Here is a 25,459-nt window from a genome sequence, read left to right on the forward strand (position 1 = left end):
TTTTTTTTTTTGTATGGGGGAATTGAACTCATGACACTGACACTGAGCTAAATCCTCAGCCCAACTGAGATGTGTTTTATACTTTATATCAATTTTTGCTGCCAGACTCTATACTTGGACTTTGTTAGTAAGAGAAGTTTAGTTTGTAGCTGGTGCTGCACCCCTGTAATCCCAGCACTCTGGGAGGCTGAGGCAGCAGGGTTGCAAGTTTGAGCCCAGCCTGGGCACTTTAGCGGTTTGGCAGGACCCCATCTGGAATGAAAAAGGCCTGGGGATGTAGCTTGGAATGAAGGCTCTAGGTTCAATCCCCAGTACCACACTCACGCAAGTAACATGCGTTTGTGCTGACTGCTGAGTGAGTTTTGGTGCAGATGCTCAGTTCTGCCTGGCTTTTTTCCAGTGCCTGGATAAGGTTGAAGTAGAGATGCAGACCTGTGAGGAGCCGCGGCCCCCCAATGGACAGTCTCCCATCGCCCTCGCGTCTGGACAGAGGTTGGTTGCTTTGAGCCCTGGTAATTCCAGCACATTACCTGCTCCAGGTCACCTATTGAATTAAAAAAAATGTCACGCAGAATTCGGAACACAGAGAAAATAGTGTAATGAACCCCACACACCCAAGACCTCACCAGCAATCTTTGATGTTTTGCCGCTGTTTTTCATGTCGTTCTGCCACTCTGTGTGCTGTACACGGTAGTACCCGGAAGCAAACCCCAGATGCCGCCGGCTCCCCCTGTCAGTACTACTGCTTTGCATCGTTTTGTGCAAGGGCTGACACGGCAAATAGAAGCTGTCACATTTAGTGGAATTAACAAGCATTCCATAACACCACCTCATCCTATTTTATATGTTTTCCTGCATTATCTCTTAACTGTTTTTTTTAGGGCCGAGGATGTAGTTTAATTACAAAGTGCTTCCTAACTGGCATATGTGAGGCCTTGGGTTCCATTCCCAGCACTGCAAGGAAAAAATATATTTCACAGGGCAGCTGGATCAAAAGAACTGCCCCTGCAGTCAGGTCATGTGTGTTTGAAAGCTCTGCTGTATCCCCCAACACATGCAGTTTTTGTTTTATGTACAGTGCTAGGGAGTGAACCCAGGTCTTGTGAGTCTGAGGTGGCTGCTTTACCACTGAGACATACTCTGAACTTTCAATAGTACACACATACGTCCCACCAAAAGCAATGCACACATGCACATGTAACTTTTTTGGTACCAGGGATTGAACTTGGGACCTTGCGCTTGTGAGGCAGGTGGCAGAACCACTGAGCTAAATCTGCAGCACGCATACTTGTTAATATACAATGTATTCTTTGCGGAAAAGAACTTTTTTCTTTTGGGTTTTTATTTTGTTGTTGTTTTGTTTTTAGAGACAGAGTCTTGCTGTGTAGTTCAGGCTGGCCTCGAACTCCATGCAGTCCTTCTGCCTCAGCCTCCCAAGTGCTGGGATTCTAGGTGTGCACCACCACACCTGGCTGGTAGTTTGTTTTAAAGGCTTGACCTGGTGAAATTATTTTTTAGTGGTAAGAATTCTTGTAAGAGGTAAGAGATTCCCCTGGGCCTCTTTTATCAAGGCACCGATCCTGTGCACGAGGCCTTTGCCCCACTCGCTTCCCAAGGCCGCATCCCTCAAACCATCACAGTCAGCACTAGATTTCAGCCTGTGAGGTTTGGAGGAGCACAGAGATTTAGACCAGAGCACTGAGTTACGCTCAGTTGTATGAACGAACATATCACAGCTTACTTATCATTCACTTGTTCGTTTTATTTCCCTTTTGTCTGGCGTGAATACTGCAGCTGAGCTTTTACACAGGACTTTTGGTCTGGTTGTGTGCTGCTACTGCTGTTGGGTAAATACCTGGTAACAGAATGGTAGGGTGGCTTGGGATGGGAGGATTGAACTTTTTAAGAAAGTCAAACTTAAATTAAAAAAAAATTTTTTTTTGGTACCAGGGATCGAACTCAGGTCTTTGTGTTTGCGAGGCAGGAACAGAACCACTGAGCTAAATCCCTGGCCCGTTACCCACTTATAGAACATCTTCATCATCCGAGAAGAAACGCTCCTCCTCTTAGCAGTCCCTCCACATTTCCCCTGCCTTAGCCCCACACAACCATGCGTCAGCTTTCTCCGGCAGTTCTGCACATAGGGTATAAGTGGAACCATGTACTGTGTGGTCTTGTGGGATGGGCTCCTTTCAGTTAAACATGTTCAGAGTTTAACCATGGTGTCTCATGCAGCAAGCAGTACTTTATTCTCTTTTATGGCTGAGTAATATTTGATCCGTTCTGTCGTAGATTTCTAGTTTTTGGCTGTGTAGTACAGTGTTATGGTAAGGAATGGTTTTCTCTGATGACTGGTAGCCAACACACGCCTGTATGCATTTGTGTAAACCTGTAGGCCCACGCAACACAAACAATCAAATGTTCAGTGTGTAAACTGAAAATATACTATACAAGAAAAAGAACGGTGCCTCAGAGAACTTGTAGTACCACATCTCTCGGCGTCCACTGATGCACTCTTCTCTTCCACACCAACCTGCAGCGGAGGTGTGGGATTGCTGGCTGTGCCCAGGCTCCCTGTTGGCACAGTGCTAGGCATCTTCTATACTGGTTCTTCTGCCTTCCCCCCTGGCGGGGCATAAAAGTGCCAGTCTCTCCATGTCCTTGCTGACACCTGGTGTTGTCTGTCTTTATTTTAACAATTCTGGTGGCTGCGTACTTGGATCACACTGTGGTTTTAATTTGCATCTTTATATTGGTGGGTTTATTGGAATTTTGGATGTTTTCTCACAAAGCACCTATGTGTTTTGCCCATTTATTTGGGGTTGTCCTTTTCTTATTAATCTTTTAGAAGTTCTTGTTTTTTTTTGGTTTGGTTTGGCTTTTTTTTTGGTACCAGGGATCAAACTTGGGTCCTTGCCCTTACAAGGTGGGCAGTGGAACCACTGAGCTAAATAAATCCCCAACCCCTAGAAATTCTTTATCTATTCTAGAAATAAATCCCTGGTTAGATACATGTAATGCAGATATCTTTTATTCTGAGTTTCCTATTACTTTTTGTTTATTTGGTTTTGGAGATTAAACCCAAGGCCTTGTGTACGGAAGGCACGTGCTCTGCCCCTGAGCTGCACCTGAAGCCTTACGTTTCTTTTTTTTAGTTCTGGGGATTGAATTCAGGGCCTCGTGAATGTTACGCACACAGTACCTGTGAGCTATAGCCCCAGACTTTCCTATGACTGTTTTTTGTTGTTGTTGAACAGAAATTATTAATTCTAATGTAGTCCATTATATCTTTTTTTTCCCTTTACGGTTAGCACTTTCTATGTTTTGCCGAGGGAGCTCCCCTCCCATCTTAAGGCATGAAGATGTTTTCTTCTAAAAGCATCATTGACTTTTTACATTTAAATTTCCAATCTGTTTTGAAACTAAGTTTTAAAATTGGATGTAAAGTAGGGAAATACAATTTTTCTCTTTATAGGTATCTCTAAGCTGATCATGTACCACTTCCTGAAAAGATCTCTTTTCCCCATTGCATAATCAGTCACCTTTGTCACAAATCAGTTGATTTGGTATCATTTTTTGTGTGTGTACTGAGGCTTGAACTCGGGACCTTGGACCTGCAAGGAAGGGAATGGGACCACTGAGCTAAATCCCTGGCAATCATTATCATTTTGAATGAGGTCTGTCTGTCTGTCTATCGAAACAGGGTCTGGCTGTGAAGTTCAGGCTGGCCTTGAACTCACTGCAGTCCTCCTGCCTCAGCCTCCCAACTGCTGGGATTAAGCATCATTTTATGTTTAATATCTATTTGCCAGGCTGGGGATTTAGCTTAGTGGTTCCACTGCCTGCCTTGCTGCCTCTCAAGCACAAGGACCTGGAGGTCTGTCTGTCTGTCTATCGAAACAGGGTCTGGCTGTGAAGTTCAGGCTGGCCTTGAACTCACTGCAGTCCTCCTGCCTCAGCCTCCCAACTGCTGGGATTAAGCATCATTTTATGTTTAATATCTATTTGCCAGGCTGGGGATTTAGCTTAGTGGTTCCACTGCCTGCCTTGCTGCCTCTCAAGCACAAGGACCTGAGTTCGATCCTCTGTGTACATTTTTTTGGACTGTTTTTTATTTTATTATTTTAATTATTTTAAAATAAATTACATATATGTATGTGTGTGACCTTTTTTTTAGGTTAAATTTCCGGGTTTCTGTTTTGCTTCTTATATTGAGAAGTGATTGCACCTACATTTCACAAATGTGTGTTTTCCACATCTGGAGGGAGCGTTAGGATGTCCTTCGCTCCTCTCCTCTTGCCAGTTCTGGCTTCTCCCCATGGATGCCTGGCTCTTTGGGAAGTGCTGGCAGTGTCCTTGGGCAGATTTTGCAGTGTTGAGCCTCTTCCTCACCTGGCCATCCTGCTTGCACCCTTCTGCTCCTGTGGCAGAGCATTCTGTCTTTGAAGAGTTTCTGGAAAGCTGGTGACTCTTTCTGTAGTTACACACTCCCTCACTGTAATGTCTGAGTATTGACTCAGGTAATTTGTGTGCTGTAAATAGATTTGCCAGTTTATTCTTTCTAATAACAGGGAGGCTGTTTCCAGATCAACTCTTTCTCTTTCATGCCATTGTTAGAAAAATTCCCATTAAAGACAGTACTTTATCATCACTAAAAAATATTTAGGAATTTAAGTTTAGTTTTTTTTGGTACCGGGGATTGAACTCAGGTCCTTGTGCTTGCAAAGCAGGCCACCCAACCACTGAGCTAAATCCCCGGCCCATATTTAGGAATTTAAAAAAATGAAAGCCTCAAGGGGGGAGTGGAGAGAGACTCACATGCCTAGGACCCAGTAACTCAGTCTGTGTGTAACCATGTTTTTATCTTTTGGTACCGGGGATCGAACCCTTGTGCTTGCGAGGCAGGCGGCGGAGCCATGGAGCCAAGTCCCTGGCCCTCAGTCTGTGTGTTAAAGGCTGTGCCTGAAGCCTCTGTGGCCTGACCCTCCGGCTCCCTTTGTTGCAGTGAATACGGCTTTGCCGAGAAGGTGGTGGAGGGGATGTTCATCGTGGTCAGTTCCATCACCGTCAAGATTCACTCCAAGGCCTTCCACGCTTCTTTTGAACTGTGGCAGCTCCAGGGTTACAGCGTCAACCCCAGCTGGCAGCAGAGTGACCTTCGCCTCACCCGCATCACTGACCCCTGCCGAGGAGAGGTTGGCCCTGATGTTTGACGGGAAGGAGTGGGAGGATTCAAAGTAGGACAGAGTCTTAAAGGATCTTTCTTCTTTGGAGATTTCCTCAGATGCTCCTCGTTCCCAGGAACCCCAGACTCCAGACTCCTTTGTGTCCCGTCTTACTGTTGCTCCCTTTCCTTGGTTTTTGGATCATACACACACACACACCCTCTTGCCAGTCTTTTGCCTTCTGATCCCTGCCTCTTGGTCAATTTCACTCACAGAATTAACTGAGTTTAGCTTTTCTTCTTCCAGGTTCTAACATTTAAGGAAATAACTTGGCAGACACTTCGAATTGAGGCAGATGCTACAGAAAATGGTGACCAGGACTCTGTCACTACCCCATTAAGGCTCATTACCAACCAAGGCAGGATCCAAATAGCCCTCAAGAGAAGGGTAAGTGTCTCTGTCTTCATGAAAATGTCTGTGTTTTTCTCTAGACAGTCTGGGAGTTGGCACTCCCTCACTGTTTGGAATATTAGTGGTCCCGGGGGTGGCACCGCAGGGAGAGACCTGCAGTTCAGGGTTGTTCAGTACTCACCAGTGAGAATATTTCCTTCTCCTTGTTTTCTTAAAAAAAAATTTTTTTTTGAGACAGGGTCTCACTGTATAGTTGAGACTGACCTGGAACTCACTATGTAGCCCAGGCTGGTCTCAAACTTGCAGTGATCCTTCTGCCTCAGCCTCCTGAGTGCTGGGATTACAGGCGTGCGCCACCATGCCCGGCCTCTTAATTTTGGAAATGACAATTTTTACCCACACTAACCCAATGATAAGGCCCCTCACAGTTGACTGTTAATCAAGCCAGTTAGAGTAGTTTTGTAAGAAATAGGCTTTTCACAGTGCTCCATTCTTCCCTTTCACATCCTGGAGAGTGAAAAGCCACCTCTGAAACTGATTGGGCCATGGTTACTCGAGCAGTTGCAGTGATACCAGCTGACAAAGCCCTGGTTTCTGTGGACCCCTCAGACCAAAGACTGCAATGTGGTGGCCTCCAAGCTGACGTTCCTGCTGGATGACCTGCTCTGGGTGCTCACTGACTCGCAGCTCAAGGCCATGATGAAGTATGCGGAGTCGCTGAGCGAGGCCATGGAGAAGTCAGCCCAGCAGAGGAAGAGCCTGGCTCCCGAGCCCGTGCAGGTGGGAGATGAGTGGGCACCTGGTGGGGCTGGGGCGATGCTGGCTCAGGCCTCACTTGCACCTGGGGGATCCGTTACTTCTGGATGCTCCCAGGCTTTGCGAGCCCCTGTGTGGTTTATTTATTCTGTTCATGGGGTGCCTCCTATGTGTTCGGCGTAGTGCTGGTCACTGGGGAGGAAAAGTGGAATAAGCATCTTGTTCCTGTCCTCGGGGTCCTCACTGTCTGAACGCTGAACCACAGACAAGCTGTTGGTGCGTGGTGCGGTAAGCGCTGTGCCTGAGAGTGCAGAGGGGCCTCTCCGAACAGCTGAAGAGCGTTCAGGAAGATTTCCCAGGGCAGGTGTTTGCGCATGAGCTTGGAGGGCAGCTGGAGCCCGAGAGCCGAGTGAGCTGGCAGGCAGGCAGGTGGGCAGGAGGAGGGAGAAGGGGCATCTGGCCAGCAGGTGGGGTGAACACTCGAAGCCTGTGCAGGAGCCTCTCAGGGCCTAGACCACCTGTTTCTCTGTCACATGTAGGTCACTCCGCCTGCTCCCAGTGCCCAGCAGTCCTGGGCCCAGGCTTTTGGCGGCAGCCAGGGCGGCAGCAGCAGCAGCGGCAACAGCAGCCGCCTCAGCCAGTACTTTGAGAAATTTGATGTGAAGGAGTCCTCCTACCACCTGCTCATCTCCCGCCTGGATCTGCACATCTGTGACGACAGCCAGTCTCAGGAGCCAGGTACCCCGCGAGGCCCAGCCTGGCCCGGGCGGGGCTGTTTCCGGAGATGTGGTGGCGCCTTTGAGCTGGGTGGCTCTGTTAGTGTGAGGTTCTGCTCTTTGGAGTGCAGGGCTTTCACTCAGTGCCGTGCAGAGGTCGCCCCACTGAGTCAGAATATTTTTATTTCAGTACTAGGGATGGAACCGAGGGCCTTTACACTGAACTATATCCCCAGCCATTTTTATTTTTTCACATGTAGATAGGGCCTCCTAGAGTGTTGGGGTTACAGGTGTGCACCATCCTTCCTGGCTAAATCAAAATCTTCAAGTGTAGAGTCCAAGCAATGTTGAAATTTTTTTTCTTCCTCAAGCTCCTTAGGCAATACTGACGCTTGGCCAAGGTTGAGAACTATTGGTATAAAATTTTAGGGAGACAAATTCAGCTGTAGGAAGTCATGGAATGTTAAGGGCTTTTTTTGTTGTTAGCTGAGGATTGAACCTAGAGCCTTGGGTATACTAAGCACATATTATACCACTGAGCTCTGAAGGTCATAGCCACAGAAGTTTTAGATTTTTTTTTTTTTGTACCTGGGATCAAACTCAGGTTCTTACACTTGTGAGGCAGGTGGCAGAACCACTGAGCTAAATCCCCGGCCCAGTTTTAGATTTTTTAATCAATTGAAATATATATTGTGCTCGGCTGTGCTCTTACCAAGCAAGGAGTAATGCCCTGTTCTTCTCATACTTAGAACAGTTGGTATCACATACACCTATCAATTTGTTCAGAATGAACAAGGCAACTGCTTTGCTTACTTTTTTTTATTTTTAAAATTTTATTTATTTTTTTGGTTGTTTTGAGACAGGGTCTTACTATATAGTTGAGAGTGACCTGGAACTCACTATGTAGCCCAGGCTGGTATTGAACTCACAGTGATCCTCCTGCCTCAGCCTCCCCAGTGCTGGGATTACAGGCATGAGATATCACACCTGGCTTGCTTATTTTTTACGCCTGCCTCCCTCCCCAGTGCTGGGATTACAGGCATGAGCTATCACACCTGGCTTGCTTATTTTTTTATAAGCCTTGGAGAAATAACTTAACCTTTTGCTTAACCTGAGTTTCCTCATTGTGAAATTGGGGTGAAATCATCTGTTATTCATTTACCTTGAAGGTCGTTACTAGGCTTAAATGAGATAATGAACTGGAAGACCTTAATTGTGTGTGTGTGTGAGTGTGTGAGAGAGAGAGAGAGATGCTGGGGATTGAAACTAGGGCCTTTGCACTGAGATTTTTATTTTTTATTTTGAGACAAGGCCTTTCAAAGTTCCCCAGTTTGAGCTTGATCTCATGATCTTCTTACCTTAGCTGTCTAGAGTGCTGGGATTTCAGGATGTGCTACCACACCCGGCTTGGAGGACCTTCATTCTAAACAAATGTTGATCTTGCAAGATCAGCACTGCAGCTGAGGCAAATGGATGTCTGTGGGTGTGGGCAGAGGGCTTTCTCTTAGTGGATCACTGGATCTCAAAGTCATACGCCCAAGGATGGCCTGTGCGTGCCTGTTGGCTGCCATTGGCTGCTTGCTGATGTGTTTATGTGTGATTCTTGGTATTTCTGTAATCTACCCTTTGGAAACGAAATGAAAATATGTTAAGTCTACAAAAGTTATTCAACCCTGTCTTAATTTCGTCATTTGCTCAAAGGGAAGAAGATTGACAATATCTGAATGAGTGTCTAGTAGCTAGTTTTAAATTATTTTCTTCTATTCAGCAAAAGTTAAGGCAGGTGTGGTGGCCCAGGCCTGTAATCTCAGCCCTTGAGAGGCTGAAGCAGGAAGATCACAAGTTGAAGGCTCACTTGGGGTACATACTGAGACCCTGTCCCAAAAATCCAAGCTTGGAAGGCAGGCGCTGGAACCACTGAGCTAAATCCCTGGCCCTACTTTTTTTTTTTTTTTTTTTTTTTTTTTTTTTTGAGATAGGGTCTTGCTGTGAAATTTAGGCTGGCCTCAAACTCACAGAGATCCTCCTTCCTGAATGTTGAGATTATAGACAGCCCCACCATGTCTGCAAAGCTAAATATGAATTGCTTTGAAATATTTAACTGAACTTAAAATCTGTTTAGTGTTTCTTAACCCTGGTTTGAAGATATACACATACGCACATATATAATACATACACACTTTTTGATGTGTAATGCACAGGTAAATATACATATATATGCAAACAAATATAGAGGAAGGCTCAATTAGGAAAAAAAAAGTCTAAACTGGTTCCTTGCTGGGAGAGGTCATTAAGAATGAAAATAAATAAATAAATACAATGAAATAAAATTACGGAATCATGAGTTTTTCAGTTTCTTTTGCTTTTCTGGAAATCTGGCAGCCATTTAGAGACAGGAGTATACTTTCTGTGGATCTTTTAGAGTATGTCCACTGACTGTTGCAACTCAAAAGAGGAAGGCTGCAGCCATGCAAGTCAGCTCACTTTAGGGCCTTTCAGCGGCACTGTTACCGGCTGGGATTTAGTGCTGGCAGCAGGGAACTTGTAAGCGCTTCAGTGTTGGGCTTCTCTGCTCCTGCCAGTGCTGTCCACTGTATTTTCTTCTACAGGTGTCTCTGCAAACAGACTCACGGGTGGTGCCATGCAGCTTACCTTCCGCAGGATGGCGTTTGACTACTACCCATTCCACTGGACAGGTTAGGTCGTCGAATGGCCCAGAACATTGAGGGCAGATCCGGGGCTCATCCCTGACCACCCAGCAGGAGCGTGCAGAGAGCGGTTGGGAGTGGCCCTTCAGCAGAACGTCTTTGGGAAGCCTGGGTCCTGGGGCTGAGAGGGCGTGGAGAGGGGAGGTAGTGCCTGAGTTGTTCCTCTCAGCCCTTACCCCCAAGGTCTGGAGCCTCTCCAGCCCCGTGTCAAGTGGCAGTAGCAGCTGGCCTTTAGGAGCCTCAGGGAAAGGTCACAGTGGGGTCCAGGAGAACTGGGCCTCTGTATGGGCTGATCTTTTCTTATCCCAGAGAATTCTGCACTGGGGGTGAAGGATCAGATTCTTCAGTGTGCCTATATATGTAGGAAGGAAAATTTGGAATATTGGCTCAAGACTCTGGGTTAAATTCTGTTTCTTTGTTGCACAGGTGATAGCTGCAAACACTGGGCTCGGCACTGTGAGGCCATGGAGACCAGAGGACAGTGGGCCCAGAAGCTGGTAATGGAGTTTCAGAGCAAAATGGAGAAGTGGCACGAAGAGATGGGGCTGAAAACATCCTGGCACCTCGGGGTAGATGCTCCCTTCCGAAGAAAAGCAGGTAGGTCACTAGCACCTAAGCACTCCTGTTGCTCAGCCTCTTGCCGATTATCTTTTTTGGGGGTACTGGTGATCGAACTCAGGACCTTGTGCTTAACAAGGCAGGCGTGGCACCACCGAGCTAAATCCCCGGCTCGGGCCATTTATCTTTGTTTGTATGTTTGTTTTGGGGGTTTTTTTTTTTTTTTTTGAGACAGGGTCTCACTATGTAGTTGAGACTGACCTGGAACTCACTATGTAGCCCATGCTGGTCTCAAACTCACAGCGATCTTCCTGCCTCATCCTCCCGAGTGCTGGGATTATAGGTATGAGCCACCACGCCCGGCTCGGGCCACTTATCTTTGAATAACTAGTGGGATAAAGCAACAAGAAGTAGCTAATTAACCTGCTTGTATCCCATGGAGCGACATCAGTGATGTTTTCTTTATGGAGTCCTCTGTCCCTAGGAATGACTGGGGTGTTAAAGAGAAGTTGTCATCATCCGTATTCAGTATGCAGTTACTTTGGTCTTAAGAATATTTTTGAGTTCCATCCAGTGTTAAGTTCTTTTCTATTTACAGCATTGATGATTTTAGGATTTTTTTCTTTTGAGGTGCTTGAGATTGAATCCAGGGCCTTGAACATGCTGAGCAAGTGCTCTACCATTGAGTTTTAGATCTCTAGCCCTTTTTATTTTTTTGAGAGAGTTTCACTAAGTTGCTTAGGCTGGCCTTGAATTTAAGATCCTCCTGCTTCAGCCTCCTGAGTAGCTGGGATTATAGGCATGTACCTCTGCTCTTAAGATTTTTACTTTCCAAATTCTATTGCTAATGAGGGTTGAAAGTACCTTGATTCTCTTTCCCACTTTCATCTTTTTATGTAGCTTCTCTCTCCAGTCCTCAAAAGAACCCTCTTGAGAAAACCTCTTTGCAGGGCCGGCAGGCCACCTTCCGACCTCCAGCCTGGAATCGCTTACGCTCCAGCTGCATGGTTGTGCGCGTGGATGACCTGGACATCCACCAGGTGAGGGTGTGGGGAGGCCTGGTTGGAAGGTGGTGCGATAGCCCACTTGGAAGGCAGCTGGAGCCACGTGCACAGACCGTGGAGTCCAGGGACTGTTTGCCTCATATCTGGGTAGCGCTGCAGCTTGTTTCTTCTGACCGTGGCTGTTGAGAAAAGGACTTGGGGATTCTCCCGGTTTTCCTCCAAATGCTTTAGTATAGTCTCCTGCTAACTCGAGGATGGTGCGAGGCGGGTGTGGGGACGCCTGGAACATGTGTGAAAAGCACTGTTCTCGTGACAGACTTGGCAGGAGGATGGCGTTGCTCCTCTGAGGCCTCACAGTCTTTCGAGGAAGCTGCCTTCCGGTCTGGGGCTGCTGCAAGGGCTGACAGTGAATTGTGCTTGCTTAGGTGTCTACGGCTGGACAGCCCAGCAAGAAGCCATCCACGCTCCTCTCCTGCAGCCGCGGGCTCCACAGCCTGCCTGCTCAGGCATCTGCCATCCACGTGGAGTTCACCGAGTATTACTTCCCGGATAACCAGGAGCTTCCGGGTGAGCGTCGGGCTGGACCCCTCCGTCTGGTTCCCGTTCTTCTCCTTGCAGCCTTGTAGCCTTGTGTCGCTGGGGATTTTAGGAGTTCAAGTTGTTTTGTACACTTTTGCCCTCTTGATAATGAAATAAATATTAGCTGGTAAGAGTCCAGCTGCTGCTTTACCATGATTTTTTTCTTCTCTTTTTTAGTTCCCTGTCCCAATCTCTACATTCAGTTAAATGATCTGATATTTACTGTGGATCCTGTCAGCCTGCTCTGGGGAAACCTCTTCTGCCTCGATTTATACCGCAGCTTGGAGCAGTTCAAAGCTATCTATAAGCTGGAAGATTCAAGGCAGAAAGATGAACACTTGGATATCCGGCTGGATGCCTTCCGGTTGAAGGTAGGGAAAGAGTGGTTTTTAGTCCTCTCTTGGTAGCCACAGCTGCGTTTCCCCCAGGGCTATAAGCTACAGTTCTTCTCTGTCTTTGTCCATTTGGTGGAAGCCAGAAAAGCAGTTTCCCAGCCCAAGTGGTTTCTCACATGTGTGTTAATGGTGGCATGCTGAGATACTCGGATGGCCATTCTGAGTTGTGTTTCATTTTCTCTCTGAAGGTGAGCTTCCCACTGGAGAAGAAAGAGCAGGCGAAGTTGCATCGTCCCCAGGCCCTTGTCTTCTCTGCATCTGGCATGATTGCCACCAATACTCGTCATGCCCCACATTGTAGCTGTCCTGACCTCCAGAGTCTCTTTCGGGGTTTTGCTGCTGCTGAGTTCTTTCATTCTAATTATGATCACTTTCCCAAGGTTCCAGGTGGCTTTAGCCTTCTGCACATGCTTTTTTTGCACCATGCCTTTCAGATGGATTCTGGCTCCTCTCAGCCCAGCACCCTCCCTCTCCAGAGGCCTAGGGCTTCCCAGGATCTCTGGTCCATCCACTTTTCCCAGGTCTCCTTGGACTTTGAGGGAACAGAGAACTTCAGAGGCCACTCCTTGAATTTCGTGGCCCCCTTCCCCCTGTCCATTTGGGCCTGCCTGCCTCTCCGCTGGCAACAAGCTCAGGCCTGGAGGCTCCTTTTGGCCTCGGAGGGGAGGCTGAAACCGTCAGCCAGCTTTGGAAGTCCTGTCCGATCTGAGGCCCTTGCTCCCGAGTCTGTGTCCCGTCAGAGGTCAAAGACGGAGCATGATCTGAAGAGCCTGTCTGGCCTCATGGAAGGCAGCATTGCTGCAGACAGTAGAGGGCCTCCACCGGGGCTGGAGGACGCAGCTGACGTCCATGTGCTCGTGCACTCCCCGGCCCATGTTCGAGTGAGGCTGGATCACTACCAGTACTTGGCCCTGCTCCGCCTGAAGGACGTGCTGCAGGGGCTTCAGGAGCAGCTGACCAAGGACACGCAGGCCATGACTGGGTCTGCCCTGCAGGACCGGACAGCTTGCATCGGTGTCCTCTTCCCCAGCGCGGAGGTGGCTCTGCTCATGCATCCTGCCCCTGCGGCTGGTGATGCAGACTCTGCAGGTTCAGATACCACTAGCCTCATAGATTCTGAGCTGTCTCCCTCAGAGGAGCGGGAACCCAAGTCTGACGCATCCTCAGAGCAGGGCCCGGCAAGCCCTGAGAAGGTCCTGGGGGACAGCAGCATGGAAAATCTGGATGCGTCCCAGGAGAGGCTGCACAGCAATGGAGACCTGCAGGACCCCGGGCCCCCTGCACAATGGATGGCAGGGAAGGGGCATGAGGCCGTTGAGTCCCTGCAGGCCAAGAGACTGAGCAGAGCCCAGGCCTCCAGCTCACCAGCTGTGTCGAAGTCCCCCACAGGCAGGGCCACCGTTGTGGATGGACAGGGTGAGCCCATCCCCCTGAAGAACATCGAGGGAGAGTTATCAAGTGCTATCCACCTGACCAAGGATGCCACCAAGGAGGCTCTGCATGCCACCATGGACCTCACCAAGGAAGCCGTGTCCCTGACTAAGGACGCCTTCAGTCTTGGCAGAGATCGAATGACCTCCACCATGCACAAGATGCTGTCCCTGCCCCCTGCCAAGTGAGTGGTTCTCTGCCTTTCACTGATCTGCAGTTGTTGCCACCGATACGTTACGTCAGAGTAACCCTGCATCTGTGGAATGTTCTTTTAGTGGGCTTTCCTATAGTTATTGTTTGATTGGATCCTCAAAGCAGCCTGCTAAGGCAGCGACAGATGCTTGTATCCTGAGTTTATAGCTGAGGAAACTGAGGCTTGAACGAGGATTTGTTTGTGCCTCCCACAATTTGTAAATAGAATAGCCAGGCCTTAGACTTGCTCTTTGTAGTACACCTTACCAGGGTCTGCCAGGGCAATAGGGAAGGAAGAATTTCATCCATTCCTTCATCCTTTGTGGTGCTGGGGATCGATCCCAGGATATTGTGCTGTGCTAGGCAAGTGCTCCATGAGTCAGCCTCACCCCAGCCTGAAACAAAGGTTTTTCAGCTCTTTTTTTTTTTTTGAGACAGGGTCTCACTATGTAGTTGAGACTGACCTGGAACTCACTATGTAGCCCAGGCTGGTCTCGAACTCACAGCGATCCTCCTGCCTCAGCCTCCCCAGTGCTAGGATTACAGGCGTGTGGCACCCCGCCTGGCAGGTTTTTGAGCTCTTAATGGTCTAGGCCAGTGATGGCAAACCTTTTAGAGCTTTCAATGATAACAAACAGCTGACTCTAGCCCACATGCCATAGGTTCACCACCATGGTTATAGGCTGTGTATTAAACACAGAAATGCATAATCAGGAGGGGGAACAGTGGGGATTTTCATGTGGCTTTAGGAAAGGTAGTGAAGACTAAAGGAAGTCTTTGCTGGGACACTTGGTGGTTTACAGACCATGGTAAGATCAGGGACTGTTACGGCTGTGCCTAGGTGTCTCCCAAAGCCTCATGCAGTCACAGAGCACTTGTCAGAGGTGACTGGATCTAGAGTGTGGTCCTGGGATCGGGGGTGTGACCACCAAGTCCGTGCACTGATTGGCTTGGCACGGTTGCTCTAGGATTAAGGGTGTGAGTGCTCTACCCTCCCTACAGCAGGTAGCCTGTAATATAGGGGACAGAAACAGAGCTAATGTGCTCTTGCCTACCTCCCTGCCGTGGCTGTGTCTCCTCTTTGATGCCCCTGTGCTATGCCACTTGGCCTTGGAGCCAGCCGATTATGGTCTGAAACCTACAAGCTGCGAGCCAGATAAATAACTTCGGGTGTCGGGTATTTTTGTCTCAGCAATGAGGAAAGTAACTCAGAGAGTGACAGAGTTCTTTTCTAAGTGAATTACACGAAGAGGGTCTGTACGCAATGCCTGTGTCTAGGCCCTGCCTGGACAGACAGCCAGAGAGGAAGGAGTGAGGGAAGCTTGGAGAAGGGCGCCGTACTAATTCCAGAGCGGGGCTTCGTGTGCCGGACGCGTCCTAAGGACAGTGTTGATCCCGATTCCTGCGCCTGCCCCGGAAGACGGGCTGGCGTCATGCCCACGTTTCAGTTGGGGAGACCAGGCTTGGGAGGAAGGGACTCGCTCAGGCTCACGCATCTCGTGAGCCGTGGGGCGGGGAGCGAAAGCCAGACTCCTAGCTGCCGAATGTGCTGCCTCTTCTGAGTGAAGACAGTTAAGGAAGGTGGGCGAGGACAGGTGGAGAGGAGCAAAGAAAGACGTGTGATAAAAGCTTTTTTATTTTAATTTAATTTAATTTTTGATGGTACTAGGGATTGAACCCAGGGCGTTCACATTGAGCTGCTACATCCCCAGCCCTCTTTTTAATTTTTAATTTTGAGACAAGATCTCACTAAGTTGCTGAATTGCCTGGGCTGGGCTCAAACTTGTGATCCTCCTGCCTCAGCCTTGCAGAGCGCTGTAACTCTTGAAACATGATTTCCTAACTGCCCAAGAGGATGGCCTTCTCTCAGCCCACCTTTTCCTGGGCATTGCTGGTCAGTTCGTTCAGAGCAGCTGTAACCTTGCCCAGTCTCTCTCACTTCCCTGAAGGAGTCTTCTTTGTGTCCTGGGCTGCTGTCTTTTTCCTTTTGTTTTAAAAATGTGAATATTCCCTAGGATGCCCATCGTCGGATCACCTGAATCACCACTTTGGTTTTCTTTAACTTACAAGAGTGACTGGTGCTCATTTTGTCGACAGTGTAGGAGATCAGAAGAATGAAGAAAGAAGCCAGGTGTAGTAGCTTATGCCTGTAATTTCGGCTATTTGGGAAACTGAGGCGGAAGGCCTGAAAGTTTGAAGGCAGCCTCGGCAACTTAGTGAGACCCTGTCTCAAAATTTCGAAAGAAAACTGGGGATGTTGCTTGTTGATTTAGTGCTTGCCTAGCCTGTACGAGGCCTTGGGTCCAATGCACAAGATTGCCAAAAAACAAAAAAAAGGAGAGGTAGCCACTATTATTTACATTTGAGTTTTCTTCCAATTTTTTTTCTTTTTGAGACAGCGTCTCACTATGCAGTTCAGGCTGGCTTTGCACTCGTTGTATAGCCCAGCCTGGCCTTGAACTCCCACGGATACTCCTTCCTCGGCTTTCGGAGTGCTGGCATGACAGCTCTTTTGTCTTTTGGCAGTGCTGGGAATTGAACCCAGGTCTTGTGAGTGTTAGGTGAGCTCTTAATCACTGAACTGCGTCCTTGGCCTCTTTTCCAACTTTTCCCCTTGTTCTTTTTTATATCTGTAAATCTGTGTCTGTGTGAACACTTGTATTCACGTATATAATGCCCAGAGATATGGTTGTTACAACAGTAGGATTATATCACTCCTGTACTATTGCGCACTGTTTTATTCATTTGATTATTTTCCCATCGTTAGATGTTCAAATAGCCGATTTTTAATTGCCTTCTTGTCCTGTAGCAAATGGATGCATTATAATTTCCCCATCCATTGTCGTTGTTAAATGGCCTTACTTTTGTGAATGTTACGCTGTGCGCATCGTACGTATCTACAATCTTTCTGTAGAATATAACCCTAGAAGTGAAGTGCCGGAGTCAGATGCCATCAACATTTGTTAAGGTGTTTGATGTGTCTGTCAGACTTTGAGCTTTGCTGAGCTGTTTTTCCCTCTCCTGCTGCCTGTGTTCTCATCTGCAGCTGCCTGCTAGTCACAGCTCCGCGCGGTCCCTCTTGTCCCTCCCCAGACTGGCCTTTCTTCCCTTGGTAACTGCGGTCTCCGACTCCTGGGCAGGCCAGCCCTTTGCCGTTCCCGCTCACTTGTTATGTTCTGAGCGTCCTTCCTGCCTCAGGTTGCTTGTGAAAACATGGGCGTGGGGCGGCACACGCGTGTAATCCCAGCTGCGACAAATGGATTGAGTTTGAGGCCAGCCTGGCAATTTAGCAAGACCTTGCCCACCCGCAATCCCCAGTGCTGAATAAAACAAAACACGGGTTGCAGAGGCCTATCCGTGGGGTTCTCTGTCAGTGGGTGTGAGGTGGGCTGAGGCTTTGCACTTAGAAAGGTCTCTGTGGGTGCTGATCCCCCCACACCCCCGGCTCGGGGGAAGCTCTCGTCAGTCGCTCTTTGCTCTTTATTCCCACCTGGGGCTTTTGTAGTAAATCATTGACATCTGCACGGAAAAGTCCAGGCCAGACTTCCTAAAACACAGGCGTGGTCTTGTCATTTCCCTCCTCCCAGACCTCAGGCTCTCTCCTTGTAACCCCAGCCCTGGGTCTAGTTGGATTTGTGTGTGACACTGCTGGGATGGAACTGGGCGAGGGCTCCACCGCTGAGCCCTGCCCCAGCCCGGTTTGAGCTTCTTAGTGCTGTTCTTCCGACCGGGCCTGTGCCACATCTGGGCTGAGTGAGTCAGGAGTCTCATTTTGTTTCTGGCTTTGTGCCTTTATTTATGCTGTTTTTTCCTGTTGAATGTCTTTTCTCTCTTTCATAGACCTTCAAGAACTCAAGTGCCATCTCTTTCACGAAACCATTCCTTTTTCCTTTTCTTTCAAGCCCTGGGGACTGAACTCAGAGAATGTTGAACTGTATCCTAGCCCCTTTACTTTATTTTGAAACTAAGTCTCACTGTTTAGCCTAGGCTGACCTAGATAGAACGTGTTATCCTCCTGCCTCAGCCTCCTGAGTACTGAGGTTACAGGTGTGTGCCCCATGCCTGGCTTACACAGCCATTCTCGAGCCCCTTCTCATCCCTCTGTCCTGTTGCCTGGCCTCTGGCTTGTGCCATTGTCCCAATTTCATGGGGTGTGAGACTCACTCCCGTGTAACGTTTCACAGGAATCGGTCTCCTGTGTCCTAATAGGTTATGAGTTCTTGGAGGACAGGGCCTGCCTTATCCTCAGCGCTGCCCCACCGTCCGCCTGGTGCCTGCGTACAGGAGCTCTGTGGTCAGGACTTGTGCTGGGGCTGCAGGTGGGCTCAGGCTGACCCTGCACCAGGGTTGGGGAGTACCCGTGACTTTTGTGCCTCAGTGACCCCAGGCAGCCTTGCCATTTGGTGTTGATTGAGCGATCGACACAGCACGCAGCTGAAAATGCTGGGATAAGAAATCAGAAAGGCCAGAGCTTGAAAATAGCTTCCCCTTTGATAACAGGTAACTGGTGGCACCAAGTTTACGTTCATATCCGCTCCGAGGGGGAGGGTGGGGGCCAGGGCCGGGAGCGAATATCCCTTTCCAGTCGCATCGGTGCTTTTCGTTGTTATGTTTAAAAACAGGGAGCCCTTGGCCAGGACAGAGGAGGGGGTGGCGACCCCAATAAGTGGAGGAGCTGCCCGACTCCGGTTTTTCTCCATGAAGAGGACAGTGTCTCAGCAGTCATTTGATGGTGTCGTGTTGGATAGCAGTGGCCCCGAAGACCGGATTTCAGTGGACAGTGACGGCAGCGATAGCCTTGTGATGCTCTTGGACGCTGGTATGTGGGAGCAAAGCTGTAGAAGTCAGACAGGCTTCTCTCTGCTGCTGCTACTCAAACTAGCAAGATCAAGCGGGGCTGAGGTGTGATGATACAGTTTTGTTTTGTTTAAGTACTGGAGATTAAACCCAGGGCCTTTATACTGAACTACACTCCCAGCCCCTTTTTTAAAAAAAATGTTTTTTTGGAGATAGGATCTCATGAGTTGCACAGGCTGGGCTTGAACTTGTGATCCTCCTGCCTCAGCCTCCCAGAGTATTAGGGTTGTAGGCCTGCATCATCGTGCTACTAAGCTAGACATTTTCTTACCAAAACAAAAATGATAAAAAATGTAGATCTGTGGCTCTGGCTTTTTCTCCACATTTTCTAGGTTATTGGTTAATACTTGACCTCTGTCACAGAAAGAGATTAAAACCAAAGGAAAAATTATTAGTCTTATGCCACAAGTTTATGTCAGTAGGATTGGTTTTGTGCTGTATTTGATATCAGTGGTATGAGTGTTGTCTGGGTGTCTCCTGTCTCTCTCTCTCTCTCTCTGTCTCTCTCAGTACTGGGATGGAACTCAGGATCTTGCACTTGCAGAGCAGTAGGTGGAACCACAGAGCCAAGCACCCAACCCTTAATTTTTGTCTTTTTGTACCAGAGATTGAACTTAGGACCTTGCTCTTGCGTAGGTCGATTGATTTCCTAACTTGGCTATTGTCAACAGTGCTCTGATGAACATGGGGATTCAGATAGCTTTGCCACTTTCTGATCCCAGATCTCAGGTGTGTGCTGATTTCCACCCCTAGCAGTGTCCGGGGCCCTGCTTTCCCATGTCCTTGACAACACTTAGTCTCTCCATCTCTGTGATAATGTCCCTCTGACAAGCGTGAGGTGACACCGACTGTGCTTTGGGAGAGGATGTACTGTTTCTTAAGCTAGGTGGTGTGCACCTTGTTTGTTGTTATTGTTGTTATTAATATTATTATTATTTTTTTGGTGGCACCGGGGATTGAACTCGGGTCCTTGCGCTTGCGAGGCAGGCCACCAAACCGCTGAGCTAAATCCCCGGCCCTGTTATTATTATTTTTAACTTTGGAGACATTTAAACGTGTAAAATGGACGGAGTCAAATTATGAACACATCCCCAGCCTTCAGCATTAAGAGCTCATGGCCATTCTTGTTTCATACACAATCCTACTTCCCTTCAGCCTGTTACTTTATTTATTTTTTTTTTTGTGTGTGTGGTACCGGGGATCGAACTCAGGTCCTTGTGCTTGCGAGGCAGGCCACTGAACTGCTGAGCTAAATCCCCGGGCCCAGCCTGTTATTTTAAATAAAGCAAATCTCCAACATCATTTTATCATAAATAGTTTTAGTTATGCATTGATAAAATATAGAATTAAAAACTTTTTGAAGATTGTGGTAAAATAAAATCTGCTTTTTCAACCATTTTCAGGTGTCCTGTTCGGTGGAGTTAAACACACTTGTGTTGCACTCAGCACCTTCGTTGGACTCCAGGACACTTGAAGACTGAAACTTGTCCATAAATTTGATGTTGGAGCCCGGGATTTAGCTCAGTGGTGCCGCTGCCTGCCTTGCAAGTGCAAGGTCCTGAGTTCGATCCCTGGTACCAAAACAAAAAACAAAACATAAATTTGATGTTTAAGTAACTCATGTTAGTGGAGTTATATGATTCTGTCCTTTTGTAACCAGTGCAATCTACTTAATGTAACATCCTCGGCATTCTCTTTGTTGTAGCATGTGTCAGGATTTCATTCCTTTTAAGAGCTAAATATTGTTGAATATGGTGGTGCATGCCTGTAATTCTAGCCTCATTGCAGCTGGGAGGCTGAGGCAGGAGGATCACTGGCTGGCCTGAGCTACGTGTGAGTTCAAGGCCAGTCTGAACTATATATAGCAAGACCTTGTTTCAAAACAGAACAAAACCAAAACAGCAAAGTAAAAGCTAAATATTATTCTGTTGAATGGGTGTATCATATTTTATTCATCTGTCAGTGGAAGTTTAGGTTGTGTCCATGTATAGATTTTATTAAATGTGGCACAATACCATTATCTTTTACAAATTAACAATAATTTCTTAAGTTTATCAAGTATCTAGTTGATTTCAAATTTGCAATTTTCATAAATGCTCTAAACATTCTGTTTTGCTTTTACAATTAATATTATTAGACATTGGGTTTAATTTTTTGGTACTGGGGATTGAATTTGGGACCTTGTGTTTGCCAGGTAGGCGGTGGATAAACAAACTTTTTTTTTTTTTTTTTTTGAGACAGGGTCTCACTGTGTAGTTGAGCCTGCCCTGGAACTCACTCTGTAGCCCAGGCTGGTCTCGAACTCACAGTGATCCTCATGCCTCAGCCTCCCGAGTGCTGGGATTACAGGTGTGTGCCACCACGCCCGGCTAAACAAACTTTTTTGACTTGACATCTTTTCTTATTTGTCTCATGTAGAATCTGGTCTAGAATCGGTTCCACTAGGTTCTCTTCCAACTGTCTTGGATGATGCTGGTGTTCAGGGGACCCCTGTTGCAGATAACTGTGGCCGTGTGTCCCCAGAGGCCACCAGTTCAGCTTCGCCCAGCAGGGAGGACCTCGTCCTGCACTCGGTCAGCTGCTGTGCTTTGCTCCCCGAGGAGGGCGGGCTGTGGGCTGGAAGCCTGGGACTCTGGGCTGAGAGATCCCCTCCGACAGGTGTCAGTTCTGGTCCTGAAGGTGGACGAGGTGACTTTTGGGATTGAGGTACGTGGTGAGGACCTGACGGTAGCCTTGCAAGCGGAGGAACTGGCCCTGCAGCAGCTGGGCACCGTGGGGCTCTGGAAGTTCCTGCATGGACAGTGCCCTGGTAAGGATGGCGGCCGCTCCCGAGTACTGGCAGGATTTACCTAGCGCGCCCAGAGAGTCACTGGCATCTGTGCTCTGTGGGCAGCTGCTCTAGTGCCAAGCCCCTGGGCCTTTTCTGCAGCAGCCAGTAAGAGGAGAAAGAACTCTCGTGAAACCTCTTTCTTGCAAGGAGCCTCCCAGGGCTGTGTGTTCACCTGGCTCATCCACATCTTCACTGCCTGGGTGCGCTGTGAGCTTCTCATCACCTAAGATCAGCACAACCCAGTTTTAGACTGTTTCCATCACACCCCAAACATCCCTGTAGCTGGTACCCTAACTACTTCCTCAGTCTATTCTGAAAAGACATTGGATTGTTGGCAGTGTTTTTGCTATTTCACCTTGGGTTGCTGTGAACAGCCTTGTGCATGTCTCCTGGTCCAAGGGTTTCTCCAGGGTGATACTCCTGAGGGTATGTTTCTAGTTCACTAGGGTAGGTACAGCTTTGGCTCTACTAGATAATGCCAAACGTTCCCCAAAATGATGTACCCATCTGCAGCTCCTTAGATATGCAAGTCGTTCCATGTCCTTGGCTAAACCTGAGGTTGTTCTTTGTGGACTTTCGGGGAGAGAAGCGTAGATCCTGCTTGGTTTCATCGCTGAGAAGTGAGAAGACCATGACTTAAGGAAAGGGAGAGACGTTCACATTTAGTGGAGTTGAGGGTGCTGTGCTTCAAGAGCTTTCCTCTGGCCGTTAGTCCAGTGCCTAAATTCATAGCAAGCCAGCTTTTGGTGGCTTGTCCCCCTCTCCACCCTGCGAGGCACGATAGCAGAGTAGCTGAGCTCACAGACTTCGCAGTCAGACCACCTGGGTTTAAGGTCTTCCTGACTGTATGACTTTGGGCAAGTGATTCTTGGTGACTGTTTATCTGTAATACGGGAATGGTGTAGTGCGTTTGGCAGAGGTTTGTTAGGAATATTGAAGCCATGATTAGTGCTTAGAATTTTTCCTGCATTAACTACTTGTCTTTCTTCTTAAAGGTGCGAGCCTGCAAAAACCCTCAAGTGTGCAGACTGACCACATGCAGCCAGCCGTGGGCCTTCGCTTTGAGGTGGGGCCTGGCGCGGCTGTTCATTCTCCTCTGGCCACACAGAATGGTTTCCTGCATTTCATGCTTCGTGGCTGTGACCTTGAGCTGCTCACTTCGGTGCTCAATGGCCTGGGCCCCTTCTTGGAGGATGAGGAAGTCCCAGTAGTTGTCCCCATGCAGATCGAGCTCCTGAACTCCAGTGTCACCCTAAAGGTGAGCGGCATCTACGGTTTTTGCCCTGGACTTTGTCGAGTAAGGAGTTCCTCCCTCGCCAGTGTGCAGCGCAGCGAGGAGGAAGTGAGGACGTGCACGTTAGCATCCCACCCGTGTGGCAGGGCCATACAAAGTGTGTGTAGGAGCAAGACCATGTCTCTAACCCTGTCCTGGGCCTGCATTTCCTGGTCTTCAGTTTTGCCATCTCTAGAATGCAAGATTGTGTGGGAACCAATGGCATAAACTGCTTCCAGCTGGATGGTAGAAGCCTGGTCGTCACCTAGAGGGCCCTGAGCCGGCCGGGGGCTTGACACGGTTTTCCTGTTTCCTGCAGGATGACATCCCGCCCATCTACCCAACGTCCCCAGGCCCTGTCCCCGTCACTCTGGCCATGGAACACGTTGTGCTGAAGCGCAGTGATGATGGCGTCTTCCACATCAGCGGTGAGTTGGCCTTGGCGGCCCTCGGCCTCTTTGCCTTTTTCCTCCTGTGAGCGAGTAGGTGACATCTGGGAGCTGTGTGGCTGTAGGCAGCAGTTTGTCACTCGGCGCTTTGCTCTTTTCCTCCAGCTGCTGCTCAAGACAGACCGTCCGTGGGAGTGCCTAGAAGTGAGAAGAGGCAGCCCCCTAAAGGACAGGTGTTTCTGGCACCTGCCGGAGAGGTTTCTGGAGAGCAGGTGAGGACTGAGCTGCATTGTGACATCCCATAAACCTAGGGGCTGTGACTATGGACGCGGGTAACAGCCAGAGGGCTGAAAGGGTCGCTTGTGTTGTGTGCACCTCGGTGGTGTGGGCTCTTGTCCTCTGGCGGCAGCTTCTGGATGAGCTTAAGGTGTGAGCCGGAGCTGAGGTGGTGGGTGCTGCCCTGTGCTGTCCCGGTGACCGATCAGCTGAGGGAGTTAGGCTCGTGGGAGAGATCCAGTCGTCTGATCGTTGACCTAACCTGTGCACTTTTCTGCTTGAATTCTTCTACTCATTCTCCTGCTGGCCGTCATTGTAAGATGGCATTGCCATGTTCATTAACTGTAAACTCCTTGTTCCTCAGGTGCAAGAACTGCCTGCCCTCCTAAAAGAACTTACAGAAACGAAGCAAGCATTGGCCAATGCCAAGCAGGAAAAAGAAAAACTTCTACAGGAGATTAGGAAATATAACCCCCTCTTTGAGCTCTGATAGCAGTGGCTCAGCTGTCTGTGCCCAGGAGAAGAGAGGTCACCAGCCTCAGCACCAGCCAGGACGGGAGGCGCTGTCTGCTGAGGAGGCCTGAGGAACGGGGTGCGCTTTCTGCTGGCTGTTCTGACTCAGGTGGAGGACAAGGCAGAGCATGGCCGCACCCCAGGAAAGGGCGGCAGCTCTTGCGTGGCTCAGGCAGCACGTCAGGCCTTACACAGCCCTTGGTGGAATCTCCTCCGCTCCAAAGGCCACTTCTCCTGGTTTCGTGGCAGAGATATTTGCTTCCTTCACGGCCTGTGTGAACAAGTCACAGTCCTCACCTCCGCAGCCACCCACAGAGCCACCAAAGATTCCATGTCGCGGCTTCCTGAAGCAGACCCAGGGAGGTCTTGGGCTGGGCCAGGCCAGCCTTGCTAATGGATTAGAACAGGAGGTCGCCTAGCAAGGGCGGGGTCTTGAGAGGCACACGTAACGGGGCCTCTGCCTGCTTCAGGACGGGAGCCAGGCTCGTGTCGTCTTCCCGATGCTGCCATCCACTTGCTCAGGGTCAAGCCTCCTTTCGGTTGGAATCTCATCATGGTGATGCCGCGACAGGAAGTAAACAGCGGTTTCGAATCAGCCATGCCATCTTTCCTCTCTAGGACATAACTGATTCGGAATTAGAATAAAGAAGAAATACTTGCTCTGAGCTAGGTTGCAGGCATGATGTGGTAGGGGACTGGTTTCAGGGACCTTGGTTCTGAACCCCCCTGCCATAGCTGTGCCCGAGAGGTAGGTTGCTCCCTCGGCCTCCCTGGGGTCCCTGCTCCTCCGCTCTCCCCGCCTGGGACTTCCTGCCAGTGCTCATCTCAGTGCCCGGCGGCTTGGCAGCAGAACACGAGTTCCTGCACTTGAATGTCTCAGTCTTCACTGGTTGCCTCTCACTCCCCACTAATACTGTGGCTTTTTAAAATGATGTAATTTTAACTTAAGAAAAAAGCAAAGGCAAAACAAAACCCCTTCAACCCATCTAGGTTTGCCCCCCGTGCCCCATAAAAGTGCTTTTTCTCCCATTTCTTTCTTAATTCTCCAAAACTCTGCCTTGGTCCGTGCTGCTTTGTGGTGCACTTGGGGCTGTGCTGGTCGGACAGGACTTCCTCAGCCAGCTCACCTTGACTTGTAAGATGGCGGGCAGTGAGTCGGTGATGTCCCAGAAGTCGTTTCATCATACACGACCTCCTGAAGGACAGGTAAAATGGGTTCTTTCATGGGGAATCATGCTTGAACTGTATAGTCTCATTTTTTAAAAGAAACTTGCATTCTTGAAGGAACAAGAATTCATTCAGACTCTTAAAGGACTCTTCTCAGGTTTCTTCACTAAGGCAAATTTTAAAACAGCAGTTACTGTGGGAATTTGTCCTTCTTGGGAAACAAATTAGAGACTTAGGAA

General features: G+C 48.7%; 1 protein-coding gene across 1 annotated transcript in view; it reads left to right on the forward strand.

The window, feature by feature from the left end:
- The window catches only part of Uhrf1bp1 (UHRF1 binding protein 1), a 38,192-nt gene extending 13,368 nt beyond the window's left edge, over positions 1–24,824 (forward strand). Inside the window, exons 5-22 of the mRNA XM_019204706.1 lie at positions 401–492; positions 5,006–5,195; positions 5,472–5,612; positions 6,186–6,356; positions 6,872–7,070; positions 9,658–9,744; positions 10,183–10,353; positions 11,215–11,354; positions 11,744–11,885; positions 12,075–12,268; positions 12,481–13,907; positions 18,538–18,734; positions 21,191–21,345; positions 21,431–21,581; positions 22,598–22,860; positions 23,195–23,303; positions 23,430–23,536; positions 23,905–24,824. Of these exons, the coding sequence (XP_019060251.1) occupies positions 401–492; positions 5,006–5,195; positions 5,472–5,612; positions 6,186–6,356; positions 6,872–7,070; positions 9,658–9,744; positions 10,183–10,353; positions 11,215–11,354; positions 11,744–11,885; positions 12,075–12,268; positions 12,481–13,907; positions 18,538–18,734; positions 21,191–21,345; positions 21,431–21,581; positions 22,598–22,860; positions 23,195–23,303; positions 23,430–23,536; positions 23,905–24,030 (4,062 nt within the window). The 3' untranslated portion in view covers positions 24,031–24,824. The remainder of the gene's footprint in view (positions 1–400; positions 493–5,005; positions 5,196–5,471; positions 5,613–6,185; positions 6,357–6,871; positions 7,071–9,657; positions 9,745–10,182; positions 10,354–11,214; positions 11,355–11,743; positions 11,886–12,074; positions 12,269–12,480; positions 13,908–18,537; positions 18,735–21,190; positions 21,346–21,430; positions 21,582–22,597; positions 22,861–23,194; positions 23,304–23,429; positions 23,537–23,904) is intronic.
- The last annotated feature ends 635 nt before the right edge of the window (positions 24,825–25,459 follow it).

The sequence above is a fragment of the Fukomys damarensis genome, unplaced genomic scaffold (assembly GCF_012274545.1).
Source record: "Fukomys damarensis isolate Sample0158 unplaced genomic scaffold, DMR_v1.0_HiC HiC_scaffold_20, whole genome shotgun sequence".
Lineage (NCBI taxonomy): Eukaryota > Metazoa > Chordata > Mammalia > Rodentia > Bathyergidae > Fukomys > Fukomys damarensis.